This window comes from Astyanax mexicanus, chromosome 7, assembly GCF_023375975.1.
Source record: "Astyanax mexicanus isolate ESR-SI-001 chromosome 7, AstMex3_surface, whole genome shotgun sequence".
NCBI lineage: Eukaryota > Metazoa > Chordata > Actinopteri > Characiformes > Acestrorhamphidae > Astyanax > Astyanax mexicanus.
This window is the reverse complement of record NC_064414.1, coordinates 33,411,528-33,431,434: the sequence shown is the minus strand read 5'-3', so window position 1 is coordinate 33,431,434 and position 19,907 is coordinate 33,411,528. Positions and strand designations below refer to the sequence as shown.

The window sequence follows — 19,907 nt, the reverse complement described above, 5'->3', positions numbered from 1 at the left end:
TTGTGGCAGTTGCAAAGAGTTTTTTGGGGCCTAAAACAGATAAAAACAGCAGAAATCTGTTCCCACAGCCTTTAAGTATCTAGTGTGACAGCATTAACTCTTGAACTGATTAGTTCAAGTTGTCCTTCAGTGTAAATCTATGTTTGATTAAATTAGAATATTTAAACTGACCACAAGTTCAATACCCATCAGGTCGTTTCACAATACACACTTCCCAGTCTGGACAGTGAATAACAACTTAGTTTTAGCTCAATGCTTCATTATTTAAAAATCCTTAGCCTGTCTGTGGTCACTTTAATAGGAGAAACTCCCAACAGGGAACTTCCCGAAAGCGTGACCTAATCCAGCAAATCCAAATAACATGTCATTCTGAAACATTTCCTGACCTTCAATTCCACAAGCACTAGGAAAACATATTTATCTCAATGTCTCTAACATGTAGGACATTAACATTTACTCCAATTCTCTTTTATACAAAAGGAAAATCTATTTGTCTCAATAATTCTCAGCAAATGACAAGTAAAAATGTGTTATGGAAATCTTCATAATGATGATTGAACATTTTAAACTCTCAATAAAATATATAAATATTAAACACTGACATTTACTGCCAGAGCTGCATGTCATGTGGGGATGTTTGACTCTTTACTATCAAGTTTTGCTCACAAAAATGTGTAATACACTAATATTGTGTCCCATGACTTTTTTCCATGTTATATCTACCCAATACTTTTTGTGTTACTTCAAAAGATTGCATTATTAATAATATGACATGTAGGATCATTGACTTTTGGTAAAATTTGGTGAAAATTGTATTAAAAACATATTTTTGATGCAGAGCAAAGTACTGCAATGTCACTATTTCCAATATCGTGCAACCTTACAGGTTTCTTGAGAGAATTTATTTTCAGATAAAGGACAATGCACTGAACTGTGGAATGTATGTGTGTGGTCTTCTGTATTGACCGTAGATGTGATTTCTGTTGCTTTTTTGTTTACATACATTAGTGAATTCTAGCCAGATACCACCAATCACAATCATTTCTTCCACTGCACTATTCACTGCCAAAATCTCTTATGATATGTTGAAAGCCAGTGTTTAGCCTGACTCTTAAGATAACACCTCACAGCTGAAATTGTTGTAGACATTCCCAAGCCACTGTCTAAGGATAAAGTCCATGTTCAGTTCATATACTTCTATCTAATGGTTTTTAGCATGTTATTGTATATCTAGAACTAAAGCTATGGGCCTGAGGACTTTGTTAAAAAAACCCTCTGTACACCTTGAATGTACGGTGACAGCACAAATGCACATGATAGAAATTATTTAAAAATATATTAAACTATTAGAATATATTCATACACTGCCCGGCCGAAAAAGTCGGCACCAAAAAAAAAAAACCTCACACATTCTAATAAATTGTTGGATCACCTTAAGCTTTGATCTTGGCATGCATTTACTGTAGCATTGTTTCGATAAGCTTCTGTACAGTCACAAGATTTATTTCAATCCAGTATTTTATACATTTTTCATGCATGCTCCCTGAACCACTCTTTCACAATTTACATGCCGTCAGAGAAGAAAAAAAATCCATTGATGAAATAACCTGGTCTATATTCAGTATATTCAGGTAGTCATCTGACCTCATTCTTTCAGCACATACTGTTGCTGAACCTAGACCTGACCAACTGCAGCATCAACCCCAGATTATTTGCTTAGTTTAATCCAGGTTGGGTCATTTTTTTTGGACAGGCAGTGAATGTTACAACTATAAATACGGATGATTAAAATGATTTTTTTCACAAAATCACCAACATTTTACTCATTTGATAATAACTGCGAAAGGTAATGAAACCAACTTCAAAGCAAAAGACCAACCCTGTTGCCCCCTGCTCTTCTATATAAATAGTTCAATAAAGACAGAGACGCCACTGTGTTGATGCAATCCCACACTTTATGAGGAACACAACTTTCTGGATGTTATCAAACAGTTAAGCAACTTTACAAGGACCTTTCACTGATCTCCCACGCTGCCCTCAGCGTGGGAGGAAGAGTATTCATTAACTAGCTGCCTGCAGCTAAAGAGTAACTGTGTTTGTTTGCAGTGGAGTGTCAGTTTTTCAGGTTTTTGCATACCTCACGAATGCGTAACTGAAAACTCTTCCCCTCATGGTAACAGTTATAGGTTTTCAAAAGTGACAACAGGTCTGACCTAAAGAAAAAGAAAAAGAAGAAGAAGGTGGAAAACAAGTCTGAGTTGTGTACAACACATGTTCTGCAGTGGTCTGGATAAAGATGTGCAGATGTGGGGCTGCACTCACTTTGCAATGACTTTCTCTTCATTCAGTCTAACAAAAGGTGCTGTCTGAGCAGGATCCATGATGGGAGCTTCTATCAATCAGACTCTCAGCTGTAAGAAGAGAGACAGAAAGAAATAAAGAGAGAGAAAACCCAATCAAAATAGAGTAGAAACAGACAACATGGTTTCGTGCTATTAAAAACAACAATGGGGTAAGTCTTTTGTACAGGGATACCTTAACTGTATCTTACAGGACTCGACTGAGTGAAAGTAAATACCCGAGATTAGGAGAAGTCACATGATCAGTTCTGGCAGGTGATTCAGGCACGTCTCAGCATGCAAAAAATCACTCATGCCTCCAGAGACACTTCATTACTTCTAAAACCACATTGACATGGTGTGATAATTGATCATAAATTATTTAGAAAATTACACATAAACAATGACTCCACCTATTTCAATACTGTGTTCTGATACAAAAAAATTACACTGTTCCAATTTTACACAACATCAGATTACCGATTATATCTACCCAATACTGTTTGTGTTACTTCATCAATGCAATCATTACAAAGATTGCATTACATATATGATCCTTGAAAGAATCACAAGTCTATCTACTTTTCCAATCTTGCGAAATGTGCTCTGGCAGGGTCTATATGTATTGATAAGCATTTGTCTTTGTTTGCCATGCAAATAAATTTAACACTAAATTTATGACCTATTGTTGTGCTTTTATTTATTTATTCATTCTTTCTTTCTAATGTCTTCTAAGTTCTAATACATTTTGTAAAACCAGATAAAGTTATGTTTTTACTAATCCATTTTGGAACTTTTGGAATTTTCATCATTGGAATCTGTTATCAATTTATTTTATTTATTTATTTTTTTTACACATTCCTCAGCACATGACTGCTTTACTTTCACTTTTCCATTTTTCTGAAGCCTGAGCCTTGCTGGAAACTCCAACTCGGATAAATCTGACAGATTGATGACAATGGGCGGGAATTTCCAGGGAGTGGAGAGAGCTGGTAAGCCCCGTCCACTGCTTTAAAAGGAGCCTGTGAAATCAGGGCATTAGACTATTCAGAATGTCGTGCACAGTACACATTCGTCCTGCTCTGCTGGCTCTGGGCCTCTGTGTCCTCTGTACGCTCCTTGCTGGTGAGTAACACAGAATTTATTAGATCACAGATTTTAAATTTAACATAAGTTACATTTAAAAACTAAAAAAAATACCTAAGACTTGCAAATTAAGAAGTTTTTTTAATGTCCTTTAATGTAGCTCAGCCAGGAGACGGTCAGCACGTTCCAGTCCGTTGTGTGTGCCATAAACCTCTAAAAAAGGTCCAGAAGCAGCTTTCAGACTTGGAAGTCTACTTAAAAAGACCTGGCTGTCATAAAGACGAGATCATGTGAGTTGAACTCTGGTTGCTTCATGAGCTACAACTGCATTAAATGCTTATCTCTAAAATCTCTAAAGCTTAATCTCTAATCTCAATGACTGTTCTGATTCTGTTTTTTTTAGAGTTACAGTGAAGGAGTCGGGCAAAAAAGTGTGTCTGAGTCCAGATGGAGATCAAGGAAAAAGAATACTGACATGCTGGCACGAGTAAGAGACTTAATAAATGCACACTCTCTGAATGCTGAAATGCTGGTAAATGCAGTATGCACGCTACTATTTCTCAAATATATTTATTGCATCTATTTCTTTTGCAGAATGGAGAAAACAAAAGGAGATGTGAAGCAATGCCTTAAAAGACGGAGACGACGACCTCGGAGGAAGCACACCAGATCCAAAAAGAAAACACTGTGATCAGTCCAGCATGAATGGAAAGAAATCTTCTTATGGATTCTTAAAGACCTGCTACTAATGTAATGGTGTCAGCACACTGCTGTAAAGGCCAGTGTGGACCATACACCACTTCAGGATTTGAACAGGACTTCCAGAGAGGGCTGGCCCCACTTAAAGTATCTATGGACAACTACAATACTAAGGACAATACAACCTGGACAAAAAAAAAACAATGTCACATGTCAAATCCTCGGGCAGTTTTTGTAGTATTAGAAATAATATATTGCACACTGTTACTACTTGTTGAATCTTTTTTATAACTTTTTTATGTAATGTTTGCAATGTTTTATACAATAAATGTGTTTATAATAATATTGGAGACACTTCTTTCTGTTGATTTTCTTGATAAAAAAAACAGTGCTTGTAATGTTTATTAGGCTTAATGTACACTGACAGAGCAATTTATTAGGAAGACCTGTAAACCTACTCATTCCTACAATTATCTAGTCAGATTATTATTATTATAACAGTAACATCACAAATTGTGCATTTTTTTATATGGCAAATTAAAAGCATACACGTCATACTACAACATGCTTGATACAAACCGAAAAATGTCACTTTGGACTTTTTTTATTTTCCATTGTTTACCAACGGCAATAATAATAATAATAATAATAATAATAATAAAATTGCATAAAACATCCTTTGTAAGAGCAATAGACTTTAATTATTATGAACATTCAGACATGAAGCTGGAATATAAAAAATGTTAAAGAAAAAAACAGCTTTTCAACAGAAACAACACAATGGCTCATTCACATTATTAGAGTCTTCTCAATAAATAAACACAATGGGCAACTTTAAGGTCAGCAAACTTTTTGAGGTCATGTCCTCATAGTCTATAATAAGTCGATGATGTAATTATCACAACAGGCCTAATTTCACACTAGGTCCTTTATTTTACTCCACTCTTCCATTAAACAGTGGGCATCATTAACATTTCTATAAAAAAGTGAACATTCTTTGCTCAAGTATTTTTAGTATCAATATCTACAAGCACAGATAGATAAATGAAAATTTTGCAAAGTCAGTTTAAAGCAGACCTATCTTTTAAGTGTATTCTAAATGCATTCTGCTGTATGTATTGTAACAGAATACAATACATTACTTATTTATTAATTTCCTAAATGTTCTTTTTTTTCATGGCTTTGAGTAAAACAAACAATGTCATATTATAACGCAGTGTTTCTCAACCAGGGTGCCGCGGCACCCTGGGGTGCCGTCTGGCTTCATCGGGGGTGCCGTCAAAATATTGCGCCTCACGTGCATATTTCCTTTCCAGAGTCAGCTCGTGTCGGGGTGTGTCCCAATTCACAGGCAGCATACTCTGCAGGATGCGACCCACAGAGGCGGTGTATTACTGCGCAGCTGTGACGCAATCTGTCTTCGAATACAACCTCTGAAGGATGCAGCCCCTAAATTGGGACACACTGTAAAGTTTTTCCCCCACGCGATGCACATTTTTGCGCTATTTTATTTCATATTCCGCCAGCAACACCCCTCGTTCTCACCTGAAGTACTGCACCAGCAACACCCCCCCCCCCCCCGGAAACTGGGGTGCCTTGACATCTCGCATATATTTAAAGGGTGCCGTGATAGAAAAAAGGTTGAGAAACGCTGTTATAACGTACTGGAGCACAGTTGATACAAGAAGAAATTGTGTTTTTCACCACAAGATGCCGATAATGTGCACAGAGTAAGTAGGCTCATCATAATGAATCTGAAGGAAAGCCCCAGTGCCTCAGAAAGCTTAGATTTCCTCATATAAAAAGCCAAAAATCTTCAAGGATTTGAAGTTACATCACTCTTGTGTGTCAAAAAATGTTCACTCTAAACTGTGAATTATATGATTTATTTTATTCCTAGTCAAAGTCAGACAGATTTGTGATTTGCAAACACAAATCTGATCACAAATAACAGTGCAGACAGTCATCTCAACAAATCTGATTGGAAAAACTAATTCTATATTCCTGCACTCTGAACATGAACGCATGTTATTGCCATGTGAAAAAAGGCTTATCGTTGCATAATGAGTTTTTTTTGTGTATTAACCCCTTTTTTGTGTATTAACCCCTTTTTTGTGTATTAACCCCTGCTACTGCTGTTAGTTTTTGACTGTCTCTTGGTCCTACCTTTTTTGACATCTCAGTTGTTGATATTCTATACAGTTTAGTCTGATTTGGCCTGTGTGCTAATGTTACTTTTCTGCTGTTTGTCTCTTCAGTATTGTAAGCTCTCTTATGTTTAAATGCTATAATATGTGTATGTGCACCAGTAATTTCACACATATTTTGATGATATTAAATAGCACACCACAAATACCAAAAAAATGCATGGAACCTGATATGCCTGATTAAACAAAGTAACATTTCTAGAAGCACACAGATAATCGGGCCAAAATACACACTAAACTATCGTATCAGGTCTGCCTGTCTGAACACAGCCTGCTGGAAAGGTTTTTATTTGGCACATGCAGAGGTTAATAAGTTATTTCACTTGAATTTCTTGAATCCATAATTTAGGCAGTCTATTAGTTGTGACAGGTTTAAAGTTAGGTACAATAACTTAGCAAAAACTAATAATGTCTGCATGTACAGCTTTGTATATGCAAAAAAAATAATAAATAAGAGACCACTTAATGATGATGTATTTCTTGATGTTTCCAAATTGAAAACCTCTGGAATATAATCAAGAGGAAGATGAATGATCACAAGCCATCAAACCAAGCCGAACTGCTTGAATTTTTGCACCAGGAGTGTCATTAAAAGTTATCCAAAAGCAGTGTGTAAGACTGTTGGAGGAGGATGTCTGAACTCGTAAAACTTTATGAATATGAACTTGTTTCTTTGCATTATGTGAGGTCTGAAAGCTCTGCATCTTTTTTGTTATTTCAACCATTTCTCATTTTCCACGAATAAATGCTCTAAATGACAGTATAATTATTTGGAATTTGGGAAAAATGTTGCCTGTAGTTTATAGAATAAAACAACAATGTTCATTTTACTCAAACATATACCCATAAATATCAAAATCAGAGAAACTGATTCAGAAACTGAAGTGGTCTCCAGAGCTTTATAAGATTAATTGTATTTTTAAGGATATTACTTCATTTTAGTTCAATTGATAGTCATCTTGCCTAGACCACTGTAATCATGCTTATGTCAACTGAACCTTAAATTATTATTTAGTACAAATACATTTTTATTGCATTTTGTGGTCATTTCAAAAGTCAGATTGTCTTAAAATTGCTTTTATATTGCTTCACTTTTGTATCACTCACCTGTGAAGCATTGGAATGCTTCATTATATGACTTATCTATGTGTTAATGGGTTTGGAATTACGGTTTACTTCCTTTTCAGATAAACTGTGTTCCAAGGAAATGTTTTATCATCTTGCCAATCTTGTTGACTTGTGCTGTATTTACTGAATTCATAAACATCTATAATGTGAGCAGTGTTTGTTGTTCTTTCTTTTAGGGAATTTGCCCTGCAGATTCTACAGTACCCTGCTCATAAGGGGCTTAATGTATAACAGATGAGCTGAATTAGGGGAAAAAAAAACTTGGAAAAAAATAGTAATTTAAACTGGTGCAGGACAGGAAGCTTTCAGGAGCAGAATTAACACACGCCGCTCTATAGATTAAGTAAAAACTATGATTTACGGCTGCAATTAATCTTCAATGTACTGTATCAGGATTCGAAGAACGATCTTCTTACAACCTGAGGAGCACAAGAAACCATGTGACTATATCTGGCTTAATATGGGCAAACAGGAAAAAGAGGGGTAAGGGGAGGAGGGATGAGGAGGAGGGGAGGACAGAGGTTGCAACACACACACCTCTTTCAGCAAACACATTGAAGCTATGCTGAGTTTAACATGGGTTTCAGTACTTTAAGTCTTCTGACAATTTTTCTTTTTTTACCCATCCTGACAGGTACAGTTCTACCAGTACTAATGCATTTACGCTCTCAGTGCACCTCTGTAAATATTACACAGAATATCCGAATTTCTGACTTTGTTGACTTTCTGACTTGTTGCAGATTATGTGATCACAGCCACGAATATTCGGGAGAAATGTGAGTGCATCAACGTGACCAACAATGTGAGATGGAGAGCAGTCAAAGGCTTTGAAGTGAAAGAGCCGGAGGCTCTTTGCAATAAGGTTCAAATAATGTAAGTACTCCAAATTTAATCAACATATGGTGATGTGTTGATACTTTGCAACTAGAGGACAACACAAGAAGTGGCTTTAAGTTGTCTGAGGGAATGGACCTTTTAATATCATTTAGAGAAATAAAAAAATCACAATAACAAAATGGCAAAAAGCTCAACAACATTATTATGCTCACAGATTCCTGACTTTTCAGACAAATAAATATTTCAAACAAACCCTGTGCCTACAATACTGTTTATGCTAACTAAAAGCAAGTATTGTAGGGCCCTTCTGAGCAGTAATTAATGCCACATGTTCTGCTTAGTTCAGTCTTTCGTCAAATCAAAAAGCTTACTTGCATTTACAATTTGAAAATTGTAAAATGTATTAATAAATAAAAAATCTATATTTACTTTCTCTGGCATTGTAAGAACTTTGTGAGGTGGATTTAAGACATTTAATGCCTGTTTTAAGATACAAATTTAAACCTAAAGACTTCTTAAGAATCTGCAAATACCCTGTGCCTAGTAGTAAAAACCTGCACTGGTACAAAAATCAATATTTGGTGGAAAACTCCTGTTTTTTAAATAACAATTTTCATGCATCTTGGCCTGTCCTCCCCCACCAGTCTTGCACACTGCTTTTGGGCATCTTTATGCGACTCCTAGTGCAAGAATTTAAGCCGTTCAGCTTGGTTTGATGGCTTGTGATCATCCAACTTTCTCTTAATTGTATTCCAGAGATTTTCAATTTGGTCTAATCAATAGAAATGATCATCTTTAAGTGGTCTCTTTATTTTTTTGCAGAGCTGTATATGCAGACATTATTTGTTTTTACCAACAAATAGGACCCAACTTAAAACCTGTCACAATTAACAGACTGCCTAAATTATAGATGCAATAAAACCAAAATTATAGACCTACATATATATATAATAAGTGAAATAACTTATTAACTCCCGCATGTGCCAAATAAAAACCAACCTGCCTTTGTAAAGTTCCAACTTTTCAGCAGGCACAAACTGGCTGTGTTCAGACAGGCAGACCTGATATGATAGTGCCTAATAGCAAAAAAACTGCACTGGTACAGTACGTGTGTGTGCAAATTAAAATCTCTTACTGTGGCAGAGAGCCAGGAAAGGCCTTGTTCTACATGTTATTCTGCATTACCTGTTCTGGATTACATTTGTTAAAGGGTAAAAGGATCAATCCATTAGCTGACATTATCAATCAACATATCAAACTTAAATAACTGTACAGGGTTCTTCAAACCTAGGAACAACTGGACTGACTCTGGGTAAAAACTATATTTAATGATTATTGGTGCCACCTTTTTGCATGTACACACTGTCAGCTGTAAATTGGGCTGTTAGCGGGTTATGGAATTATTTTGTGTCTGACATTATTACTAGGAATGACCTAGTGCTGGACGGTATGACCAAAAATGAATATCACTGTATTTTTAGATTCCTCATGATATATAAATGTATTTTTTATTATCATTTATATTTTTTGCATGGCTGGGATTTAATACAGGTTTGTGACTTACTCTACTGCCAGGAGAATAATCCATTAAGGCTTTTAATAAGGGCTTTAATACAGCTTTTAATAAGGGTTTACTTTGTCCCACATTACACAATATATAAAGAAATCACACTTCATTAGCAGACAGATAAAAAATAAAATAAAAGCCATTAGAGGCATTCAAGAAGTTTAATGTTTTTTTATTAGTCACAATGCCCTTGATTTTCCAGTTAACAAATACATTAAATTCTGTGTGCAATAATATTATTTTTCAAAACTACAGTAATAATATATTTTCAAAAGCACTATAGTTACAGCTCTTTAAGAATTATTGCACCTCATATCCAGTGTTTTAAGGAGTTTTATCTTTTGTGCTAAATAAATAATTCCGCACTCAAGACTGATTTGGGACTCATCTAGGAAACGAGGTTAGCGTTTTCTTGAGCTGAGGAAAGATTGCACAATTCCATTCATCTCATTTCTGAGTGAATAATTGCAAAATTCATCCGCTTGCTGTTGTTTTTCTATTTTACTTGGGAAAAAAACACTCATATGGAGAGGAACAGCAGCAGGAGCTCCTCAGACAAAGTGCTGTTTTCATCCTTTCCCAGGTAGGATAGATTGAGACAAGTGTTTGACTCCACAGAGCTGAGCTACAATCACTTAAGTGTGTTAGCTTGTTATGCTATCTGGCTAGCGTTGGCTCCTAGTATGCTTTTTGGCGGTGCTGTTCTACGCAGCGCAATGTGAAAAATGCATACCAGAAACCCAGCACTAGAATGACACTTTCTAAGCACAGCACTCATATTTAAAGAATTCAGTGACCACTCATAGCAGACACAATGTTGGGACACACATTGAGCACTGACTTCTGATTATTTTTTTTATTTTGTAAATACCTCTCTTAGGTAGTGGTAAAATGCTGCCTGTTATATTTTACACTTTTTCACTTTATTTTTTTTTTTAATTATTATTATTATTATTCTATTTTGTTCACACTGTGGCACATATATAGAACTGTATGCTTAATCACTAAAAGGTGTAGTTTCCCACAGCAGTATGTAGGTAATGTGGCCGCCTTAACAACGAGTGCCCCCGTGTTGAAAATGCTACACGCGTGTGCTGTGTTTAAGATTATATCAAGAGTTTGAAACTGATTACAGAATGCATCCTATTAATAGCGCAAAAAACAGACAAATAAACTGAACTTAACAAATGTATTGATAAGATTAATGTAATGTAATGTATTGATAAGATTGTACCTGGACTCGAAATGCCCCAAAATGCTGCAAAAACAGACAACTCTTGTTTCGGACAACTGTTCTTCAAAATGGTGAGGAATGAGAATATCGTGCAAAGCTCTATGTGAATGTGGATCTTTTCAGCACAGGCAGTGAAGCATATTACTAAGGCCTGTCAAGACAAGATCAGAAAAAACATGTAATAAAAGATCATTTGAATGAAATCACCCTCAATCTCAAACTCCTGAGGCACAAAACACACAAAAGGCAGTCACCCAACAAGCAACATTGAATGCAAAAGATGACCAGATTTTTTATGATTTTAAAGATCATAAGTCCATGTAATAGATTTTAATGCTTTATAAATATTTAAACCCTGATTACACCTGGTCACTTTATGTGATTAGTCTCCGGTTAGACTGAAATCTGACTAAGCTGACTGTATATGCGATTTCACTCATTGCACAACTTTTGAGAAACTATTCCAAGTAACTATCTTTTAAAACCAGTGATAAAAAAGTATACAAATCTTGTATAATCTAGTGTACAAATCTGTCATGACTATTACTAGAAGAATAAAACAATTCAATGTGTTCCTGTGTAGCTTCAATATTGGGGAAAAAAAAAAAAAAAAAAAAAAACATAAAAAGAAAGAAAATTCATTGAATGAAAAGAGATGTGTCCAAACGTTTGGTATTATACATCCAAAGAATTCTGTTTTTAGAATTAATATATAAGACTTTGCAGTAATGGTCATGCCAGGACACAGATAAAATATTTTTGTCTCCTTTTACTCTAATACTACTGCTTTCAGTTTGTCATATGATGAAATCATGAGTCATGGCCATTATCTCTGCCTAATAATGTTTCAAATTCATTCCTAGCATGAGGGTGGGAAAGAAATTGTCCTGCCTGAATCCAGAATCCAACCAAGGAAAAAGACTGCTCAAATGTTGGAAGGGGTAAGTGAACCACACCTAACCTTATAAAAATATGGTATTAAAACATCTTTCTAGAGTAAAGAGTTTAAATTGAGGCATAGTACATGTATATAAATTCTCTTTATCAAGCAATAATGGATTGCCTGCACCCGTGTGACACCTACTAACTTGTCAACTGGGGTCCTCTGTACAGTGGTCCTGTGCTATATTGTATCAATCTTTGAAGATACACAAAATCCATATTATTATCATCTGTCTTAAAAGCAGTCTGTTTTACTTTAAAGCTTAATGGGTATTTTGTGCATAGTTGTTTATGTTTGCAGTTTATATGTATGCATGAAATAATGGAATACATTATTTTAATGTTATTTATTTTGTAACATTTTTATTATTATTATTATTATTTTATACAAATCTAAACTTATGACACATACATATATATATATATATATATATATATATATATATATATATATATATATATATATATATATATATATATACTTAATCAAACTATCACAACAAAAAAGGGGCATGTTCTTAAAATGAGAACAAATATTGTTGTGTTTTGTTATATCGCCAAGAATGCTGTGAAATATTGCAATATTTTAAGAGCCATTTTGCCACCCATTGGGTGGTCCCATACTGGTGATGGACAGTGAGCATGTCAATGTGGATAGTCAGTAATCCTACAATGTGTGCCTGTGCAGTAAATGTACCTGATAAATCAATAAGTAAAAGGTACAAAAATCTAGCAACCTACAAATATGTATGTTTTATTATAATTTAATTTTTATTATTTGTCTATTAATCAAATGTGCATAAGCTGTGATAAGTGGTAAGCTGCTGTGCCACTAACACGTATATAAAAATCATATGTGGTTTCCTGCAATTGTGTCTTGTCTGCCAGCTCTTTTACACAGAAGAGAACTTACTGGCATTAGTACACACTAGGGCTGTCCCTAACGATTATTTTTTAAACGATTATTCTAACGATTATTTTTTTCGATTAGTCGACTAATCTATTCATTGAGAAACATATTTAAATAATTATTTTACGTTTTAAAGCAAACGATAAATTACTATATTTATATATAATAACAACAACAACAACACAAGCCTACTAAACCAAACCCCACACTTATAATCACTTACATGTACAGCACGTTGTTTAGATCTATAACGCTAAAAATGGATAAGCTCCCATACACCACAACCGTGTGTTGCACTGTTTTCTGTGACCGCTAGATTTTGTGACCACTGGCAGGTAGTTCTCAGCAGACCGGTGCACTGGCCGATTCGAAACGTGTTCGTTTCTAATGTTTACCCCGACTGGCCAAAACGGTTCAGTTTAGGGCTGAGGGTAAGGTGTAGGTATAGAAAGCTTCCGTTTTGCCAATGAACGCTCATAACCGTGAGCACTGGTCACAAAATTCCGACGGTGACAGAAAACGGTGTGACACCGCAGCGCCGACGGCGCTAGCTAAAATAACTTAAGGCAGCTAGCTTAGCTAAACACCTGAACTTATGAATAATGCTACTGTTTCTGGAAACTGCGAAATGCCATGCACAAATATAAACCAAAAATGTATAATTTCTGCCTGTGGCAGGTTTAAAACCTTTGGTAGACAGCCTTAAGTCTTTTTAAGGACACCCGCGGAGACCCTGATGTAAACGGTAACTTACTGTGTGACCCTGTTGACATAGTGCTCCTGGATGTTTGCGCTTCAAGTGCTCCTTTTGCACGTATGGCAGAGGACCACATTGTTGCCCTTTTGCGTGAAATGCTCCCAAACTTTAGATGCCCGCTGGCGTTTTTTTGTAGCTGGAGATTGCTCTCCGGAGTCCAAGCTCTCTAGAGCTTAGATTCTCTGCCCGAACCCGACATGACCCGAGGCCCGCCCGTAAATCCGACCCGGGCTCCAGAAAATAGTCCGAGATGTAGGCGTCTGTTTTTTAATTATATTTTTATAAAAAAAAAAAATAACGAAAACTGAAAGTGAAACTAAACTAATTTATTTATAAGCGCTGTTTTCACTACCGCAGTTCTACAGCGGGGGTGTTGTGCCGATTCTGTCCGCGAAGCGGGAGTCAGATTCAGCAGAGAGTCGGATTCGGCACAAACGCGGCGGCACCTCGCAGTCCGCGGTGTCAGTTGTAAGCGCTCGCGCTAGCCGCAAAATACGGCAGAAAACACTGAGGGAGCCGCAGAATTATGAATGGGACTAGAATATGAGCACGAGGAGATCAAAGAGAACCTTCACATGTGAGTAGCTCTCTCTCTCTCTCTGTGTCTCTCTCTCTCTCTCTGTGTCTCTCTCTCTCTGTCTCTCTCTCTCTCTCTCTCTCTCTCTCTCTCTCTCGCACGTGAACTCCTCCGCGTTTGACTTGCAGAACTGTGTTTAGCTGTTCTTAAAAATCATTTTAATTAAATAATAGTTCTATGCTTCTATGTTACCGTGTTAATTAACATAATTCTGATCATATTTCGCTCATTAAAACAGCCCGAAAACAGCCAGTTGGAATTTTTGGGCCCGATCTAACCTCTAATGCTCTCCACAGGCGCCGCCATGTTTACGACGCGCCGACGCACGTTATGCAAATCGATGTATTTTTGTAATCGATGACGTCGATTATGTCGACGCGTCGCCCCAGCCCTAGTACACACTGCCACCTAGGGGTAAAAGACTGGACTGGACATATTATATCCTCATAAAAAAGGATTAGTCAAATTTAAATAAAACAATGTAAGATTTTTTACAATGGATTGAACAGCAAATGCTATGTGATCAGAGTAGTAAGTAAGGCTTTACTGTAACCATCAACTTAAAATATACAATTGTGCCCACAGGTGCTCACAGATTTTTGGGGATTCTTTGGCTAGTTATCAGAGAATATGAATCTTAACACAAAACATTTTTTATTCATGGTAAGGGGTTGGGTGAAGCAACTTTTTGTCAAACGATGGTGTTTGCCCTTTTTAAATAATAATGACAACAGAAACTTCTCAAATTACCCTGTCGTCGTTTACACACGTGTTTAAATGGCTTCTAAGGGTAGCAAATCTCTCACCAGTAATCTGTTTGTTTGTAATCACTATGTGTATAAAATTTAATTTAAAAAAAGAATAAGCAGGAGAATCTGTATAAAACATGAAAAGACATCCAAATGAGAACACCAATTAGCAGTGTTTAAATTATAATTAGGAAGATAAAAATAAGGGATTCTGTTGAAACCAAGCCATGGTCAGGTAGACCAAAAAAAATTGCCAGGAAAACTGCTTGGGATACAAAAAAAACTTACAAAAAAATCAGCTGACATACAGGACAAAAAAGACCAATCTGGTGTGGCCATCTCAGTCTCCTGACCCCAATTTCAATGAGCCACTTTGGGGAGATTGCGCAGTTAAATGTGCAGTTCATGGAAGACAGCCCAAGAATTTGCAGGAACTGGAGGAATTTTGCGAAAAAGAATGTGCAGCTTTATCATCTGAGAAAATAAAGTGCCTCATTTACAACTATTAAAAAAGACTTCAAACAGTCATTGATGTTAAAGGAGGCAATTAGGTAAAAGGTATTATGAACTAGGGAATGTAATTTTTTTATAATGGCACGAACCATGAATAAGAGAACAGCTGTTGTGCTATCATTTATATTCTCTGAAAAAATGGCCACAAATTCACTAATTCTGCCAGGATATGAAACTTACGAGCACAACTGTATAACTGTGTTGTTGTATGATAAGTTGTGTTTTGGACCAGCAAAGATTTTGGACAGTGTAAGCAGAGAACAATGACTGTATTACACTCTGCAAATATGCACATGAATTTTAGTGACTTGTTAAGTGACTTGTTGGTTTAAGTCAGAAACCAATTGGACTTGGTCGCCGGAGCACTCAAACTGAAACTTTTTATGCTTTTAAATTCTGCAGGATAGGATTTAACGAAAAGAAGAAGAAGGCCTGCTTCACACCCAAAAAATCCAAAACTAAAAAGAAGACAAAGAAGAAGAGGCAGTAACTGTTTGGAGCCTATAGAACATACGCCCTAATAAAAGGGCCATGCTCATAAAGATATAATAAGCAAGCTATTTGATATTTTATACACTGTTTAAAGGTTCTATATATAACTATTACTCTATATATAACTATTACTTTGCTTAGTTAAAAATGTGTCACGTCACAAAACCCTTTTTGCTTTGAATGTATAATGAAAGTACTGGCACCTTTTCTGTGACTAATAATATTATACTGTTATTTTCTTACACTGTTTAAACACAAGCTTTTGTATTTGATGTTTGTTTTTTTATACATAATCAAATGAATGTAAATTGAACGTGAACAATTACTTCAAATCTAATAAGCCAAAGAATATAAGGATTAAGATAGAAGAATAAAGCATAAAAAACAGCAGATGTGTTAGCTTAAGATAAGACAAAAGTGATATTTAATACCGGAACGGAAATGGGAATGTGCAGTCAGAAGAGAGCATGCTGTGACATGACCCCACCAATGTCTATAACCATAAATTATTAAATCAGTACACGTAGGGTTCATACAAGAAAAGAGACTAAATGGCTGCCGTATGGAATACAAAATTACAAAGAAGCTGTGTCTTGTCTCCACAAGACAAAAGAACACCAATCAAACTAGTCTTGTTCAGGGATGCACAGCAGTTTAAATCACAGTATGATCCTCCTAACTAATCATATGCTCCACCAGCTGTGGCCCTTCATTAGGCTACAGTCTAATTGAGTCTTTCTCAGTGTGGTGGTGGTGCAGCTGCAGAGCTCCTTAGCCACAGCACTTAACCACACTCCACAGCTTGTGGAGATGATGAGTAGGTAAGCTAGCTAAATAAGAAGGGAAACTGGAGGTTTTGCAGAAGTTATTTAAGCTAATGTCTACAGCAGAAACATGCACATATAAAGCTATATATAAACAGAGCCTGGCAAGCAATAATTCAGACAGTTTGGGTCTTGGGAATTTACATGAATGATAACTACAGGTTATCTCTAATAAATAAGACAGGCACACTGCCAGAAATAACTAAAAATGTCAAGTTAGTTGTTTCAAAACTATAAATATAAATTATAAAACAATTTCCTATAGACAGATAGGTAGACGGAAGGTAGGGTAGCTAACATGTTAGTTAACTAGCTAGGTTAGCTTTCTTAAATCTAGAGCTGCTTAGCCACAGCACTTAACAACACTTAGCTTGTGAAGATGATGAGAAAGTTAGCTGGCTAAATAAGAAGGGAAACTGGAGGCTTTCCAAAAGTTATTTGAGCTAATGTCTACAGCAGACTCATGTAGCTTATATGCACATGTAAAGCTCTGACTCTAACACAGCCTGACAAGCCTAATTTTGATTGTTTGGGTCTTGAGAATTGACATTAATGATAACTGCAGTTTATCTCTATTAAATACAACAGGCAGAATGCCAGAAATAACAAAATATATCAAGTTAGTCGCTTCAAAACTATGAAAATAAATGATAAAAGCATTTCCTATAACGTTAGACAGCTGTGTGCAAGACTAAAGGTAGGGTAGCTAACATGTTAGTTAACTAACGTTAGCTAGTTAGCTTTCTTAAATCCAGAGCTCCTTAGCCACAGCACTTAAAAACACTCAGCTAGTTGGAGATGATGAGTAGGTTAGCTAATAAGAAGGGAAACTGGAGATTTTGCAGAAGTTATATGAGCTAATGTCTACAGCAGAATCATGTACATGTAAAGCTATATATAAACAGATTCCTGGCAAGCATCATTTATGTAGTTTTTTTTAAGTCCTGAGAATTGACATTAATGATAAATGCAGTTTATTTTAATAAATAAAACTAGACAGAAATAACTAAATATGTCGAGTAAATAAACGATAAAAAACATTTCCTAAGTAGACAGTTGTATGATATAGTTATTGTATTTAACTAACTTAATTTACCATGTTAGGTAATTTGTTAGGTAGGTTAGTTTTCTTGAATCTAGAGCTCCTTAGCCACAATCCTTAACAACACTTAGCATCTCGAGATGATGAGTAAGTTAGCTAACCTAAATAAGAAGGGAAACTGGAGGTTTTGCAGAAGTTATTTGTGCTGGAAAACCCGTGGTTGGTGTGATGAGCTAATGTCTATAGCAGAGAAATGTAACGTTAACTGTTAGGTTAGGCAGCTAACATGTAAAGCTATAACTATAACAGTCTGACAACCCAAATTTAGATAGTTAGGATCCTGAGAACTGACATTAATAATAACAGTAGTTTATCTTAATAAATACGACAGGCAGAATTCCAAAATTAACTAAATATATAACTTAGATTTAGCAGTTTCAAAAGTATGGAAAAGAACAATAAAAGCATTTCCTATGTATACATGTAACTAATTAACGCTAGCTAGGTTAGCTAACCTAGCTTTCTAGACTCCAGTGCACAGGGTTTAATGCTGCAGTATCTCTTAATCCTCAGCGCCAGTTCCAGCGTAGCTACTAAAATATCCAACACTTCTCTAAGCTCCTCCTTTTCCTGTGGTATAAATGTCCTGTTAGCTTACCGCGGTCGTGGTACATCGCCTCCTTCTCCAGTGTCAATGTAACAGGGACGTGCTCTCGGTCTGAAAGGTGTGTTTGACGGTACTGCACTGTAGTCCGCCTGCTTGTTCCTCGCTCAGGGGGAGGAGCGTTTTTACATACCGTACTTAAGTGACTACTTCATCAGCCAATCAGAGAATAATCTCACAGGGTAAGCCAATCATAACTACGGGGAGGTGGTCTTATTTGGTTGTCCCGGGAAACGTATTCACCGGTTTCGTGGTCATGATGATCAGCTGCTTCCTCCTGCACACTCTCTCCACACTCAGCTGTTCTGGACACAGTTCAGGGATTAACGTTAGTTTAACAACAAAAGCAATAAGATATATTTTAATAATATCCTTCTTTTTGTAATATTACTCAATTCATCTCCAAAGGTAGACCTGTTGATCAATGTTTTGCTTATTTTTGATCAGTTTTTTTATCCACAAGTCTATGTACTTGGTATACAGTTCAATTTAATTAAATAATATATAAATTTAACTGTATACCATTTTTTTTGTTTGATTTCGTCGTTTTTTTAATAATTGTTTGATATATGAGTTAATTTAGGGTTAAATCATTATAAAATTATAAAAATATGTGTTATTTTAATTTAATTATATGTTTTCTTGTTTATTTGGGTAAATGTGTCATATACCATAGTATATTACTGCTGTCTGAAGTGTCCTAAACCACATATTTAACACTAGGCAATGCTGGGCTTAGGATTTTTAAGGGCAGGCGAAAAAAAATAAAAAAGTAAAAATGTAAAATAAAATTAAATAAAACATTACTAACACGATGTGAAAAACATGATGTGCCCCCCCACTATTGTTTAAAAAGCTATAATTCACAATGCATGAAACTTTTCATTAGTATCATTACCTTTGTCTAGAATTAACAAGTTCAGAATTACATCTGATGAATTGAGTGAGAAGCTTATTAATGTTTTTTTTTAATATAGTGGGCACATGACTGTAAATATTTTAAGGTTAAAATCCTGATGTAATCCACACTTCTTCATTAGAGGAGCACCTAATTATGCCATTTTTATGTTTTTTTTAACTGTAGGAGAACTGCATCCCATTTTCGCTACTGGAATGGGGGCTTAATATTAATACACATTATCACATTTCCTTGATCTAGAGGGCACATCATCCTAATTAACTGCAAAGTGAGGAACATTAATGAGCACGTGCCCTCTTTTTGACTCTCTAGAGAGCATTAGCGACACGTTTCCAACGAGATGGGTGCACTAGGGGTTGGTCAGCTAATAAAAGTTACTGTATTGAACTGAAAATTAATGCTCTTTTCATGATCGTACACT

The 19,907-nt window shown here is 35.8% G+C and overlaps 3 protein-coding genes across 3 annotated transcripts in view; 2 read left to right on the top strand and 1 right to left on the bottom strand.

Annotated features, from left to right (window-relative positions):
• Window positions 1-18,854, bottom strand: part of rassf4a (Ras association domain family member 4a) — a 40,712-nt gene extending 21,858 nt beyond the window's left edge. The window contains exons 1-3 of the mRNA XM_007249531.4: window positions 18,562-18,854; window positions 2,323-2,411; window positions 2,138-2,213 (exon numbers count right to left, since the gene is read on the bottom strand). Of these exons, the coding sequence (XP_007249593.2) occupies window positions 2,138-2,213; window positions 2,323-2,381 (135 nt within the window). The 5' untranslated portion in view covers window positions 2,382-2,411; window positions 18,562-18,854. The remainder of the gene's footprint in view (window positions 1-2,137; window positions 2,214-2,322; window positions 2,412-18,561) is intronic.
• Window positions 3,360-4,469, top strand: LOC103030769 (uncharacterized). The gene is made up of 4 exons (XM_007249529.4): window positions 3,360-3,464; window positions 3,586-3,715; window positions 3,829-3,912; window positions 4,020-4,469. Exons 1-4 carry the CDS (start codon window positions 3,392-3,394, stop codon window positions 4,114-4,116), a joined length of 384 nt encoding a protein of 127 aa, XP_007249591.1. The 5' UTR covers window positions 3,360-3,391; the 3' UTR covers window positions 4,117-4,469.
• Window positions 7,943-17,783, top strand: cxcl18a.1 (chemokine (C-X-C motif) ligand 18a, duplicate 1). Its single transcript, XM_049481292.1, has 4 exons — window positions 7,943-8,093; window positions 8,200-8,332; window positions 11,961-12,038; window positions 15,948-17,783. Exons 1-4 carry the CDS (start codon window positions 8,036-8,038, stop codon window positions 16,033-16,035), a joined length of 357 nt encoding a protein of 118 aa, XP_049337249.1. The 5' UTR covers window positions 7,943-8,035; the 3' UTR covers window positions 16,036-17,783.
• Window positions 18,855-19,907: the final 1,053 nt, after the last annotated feature.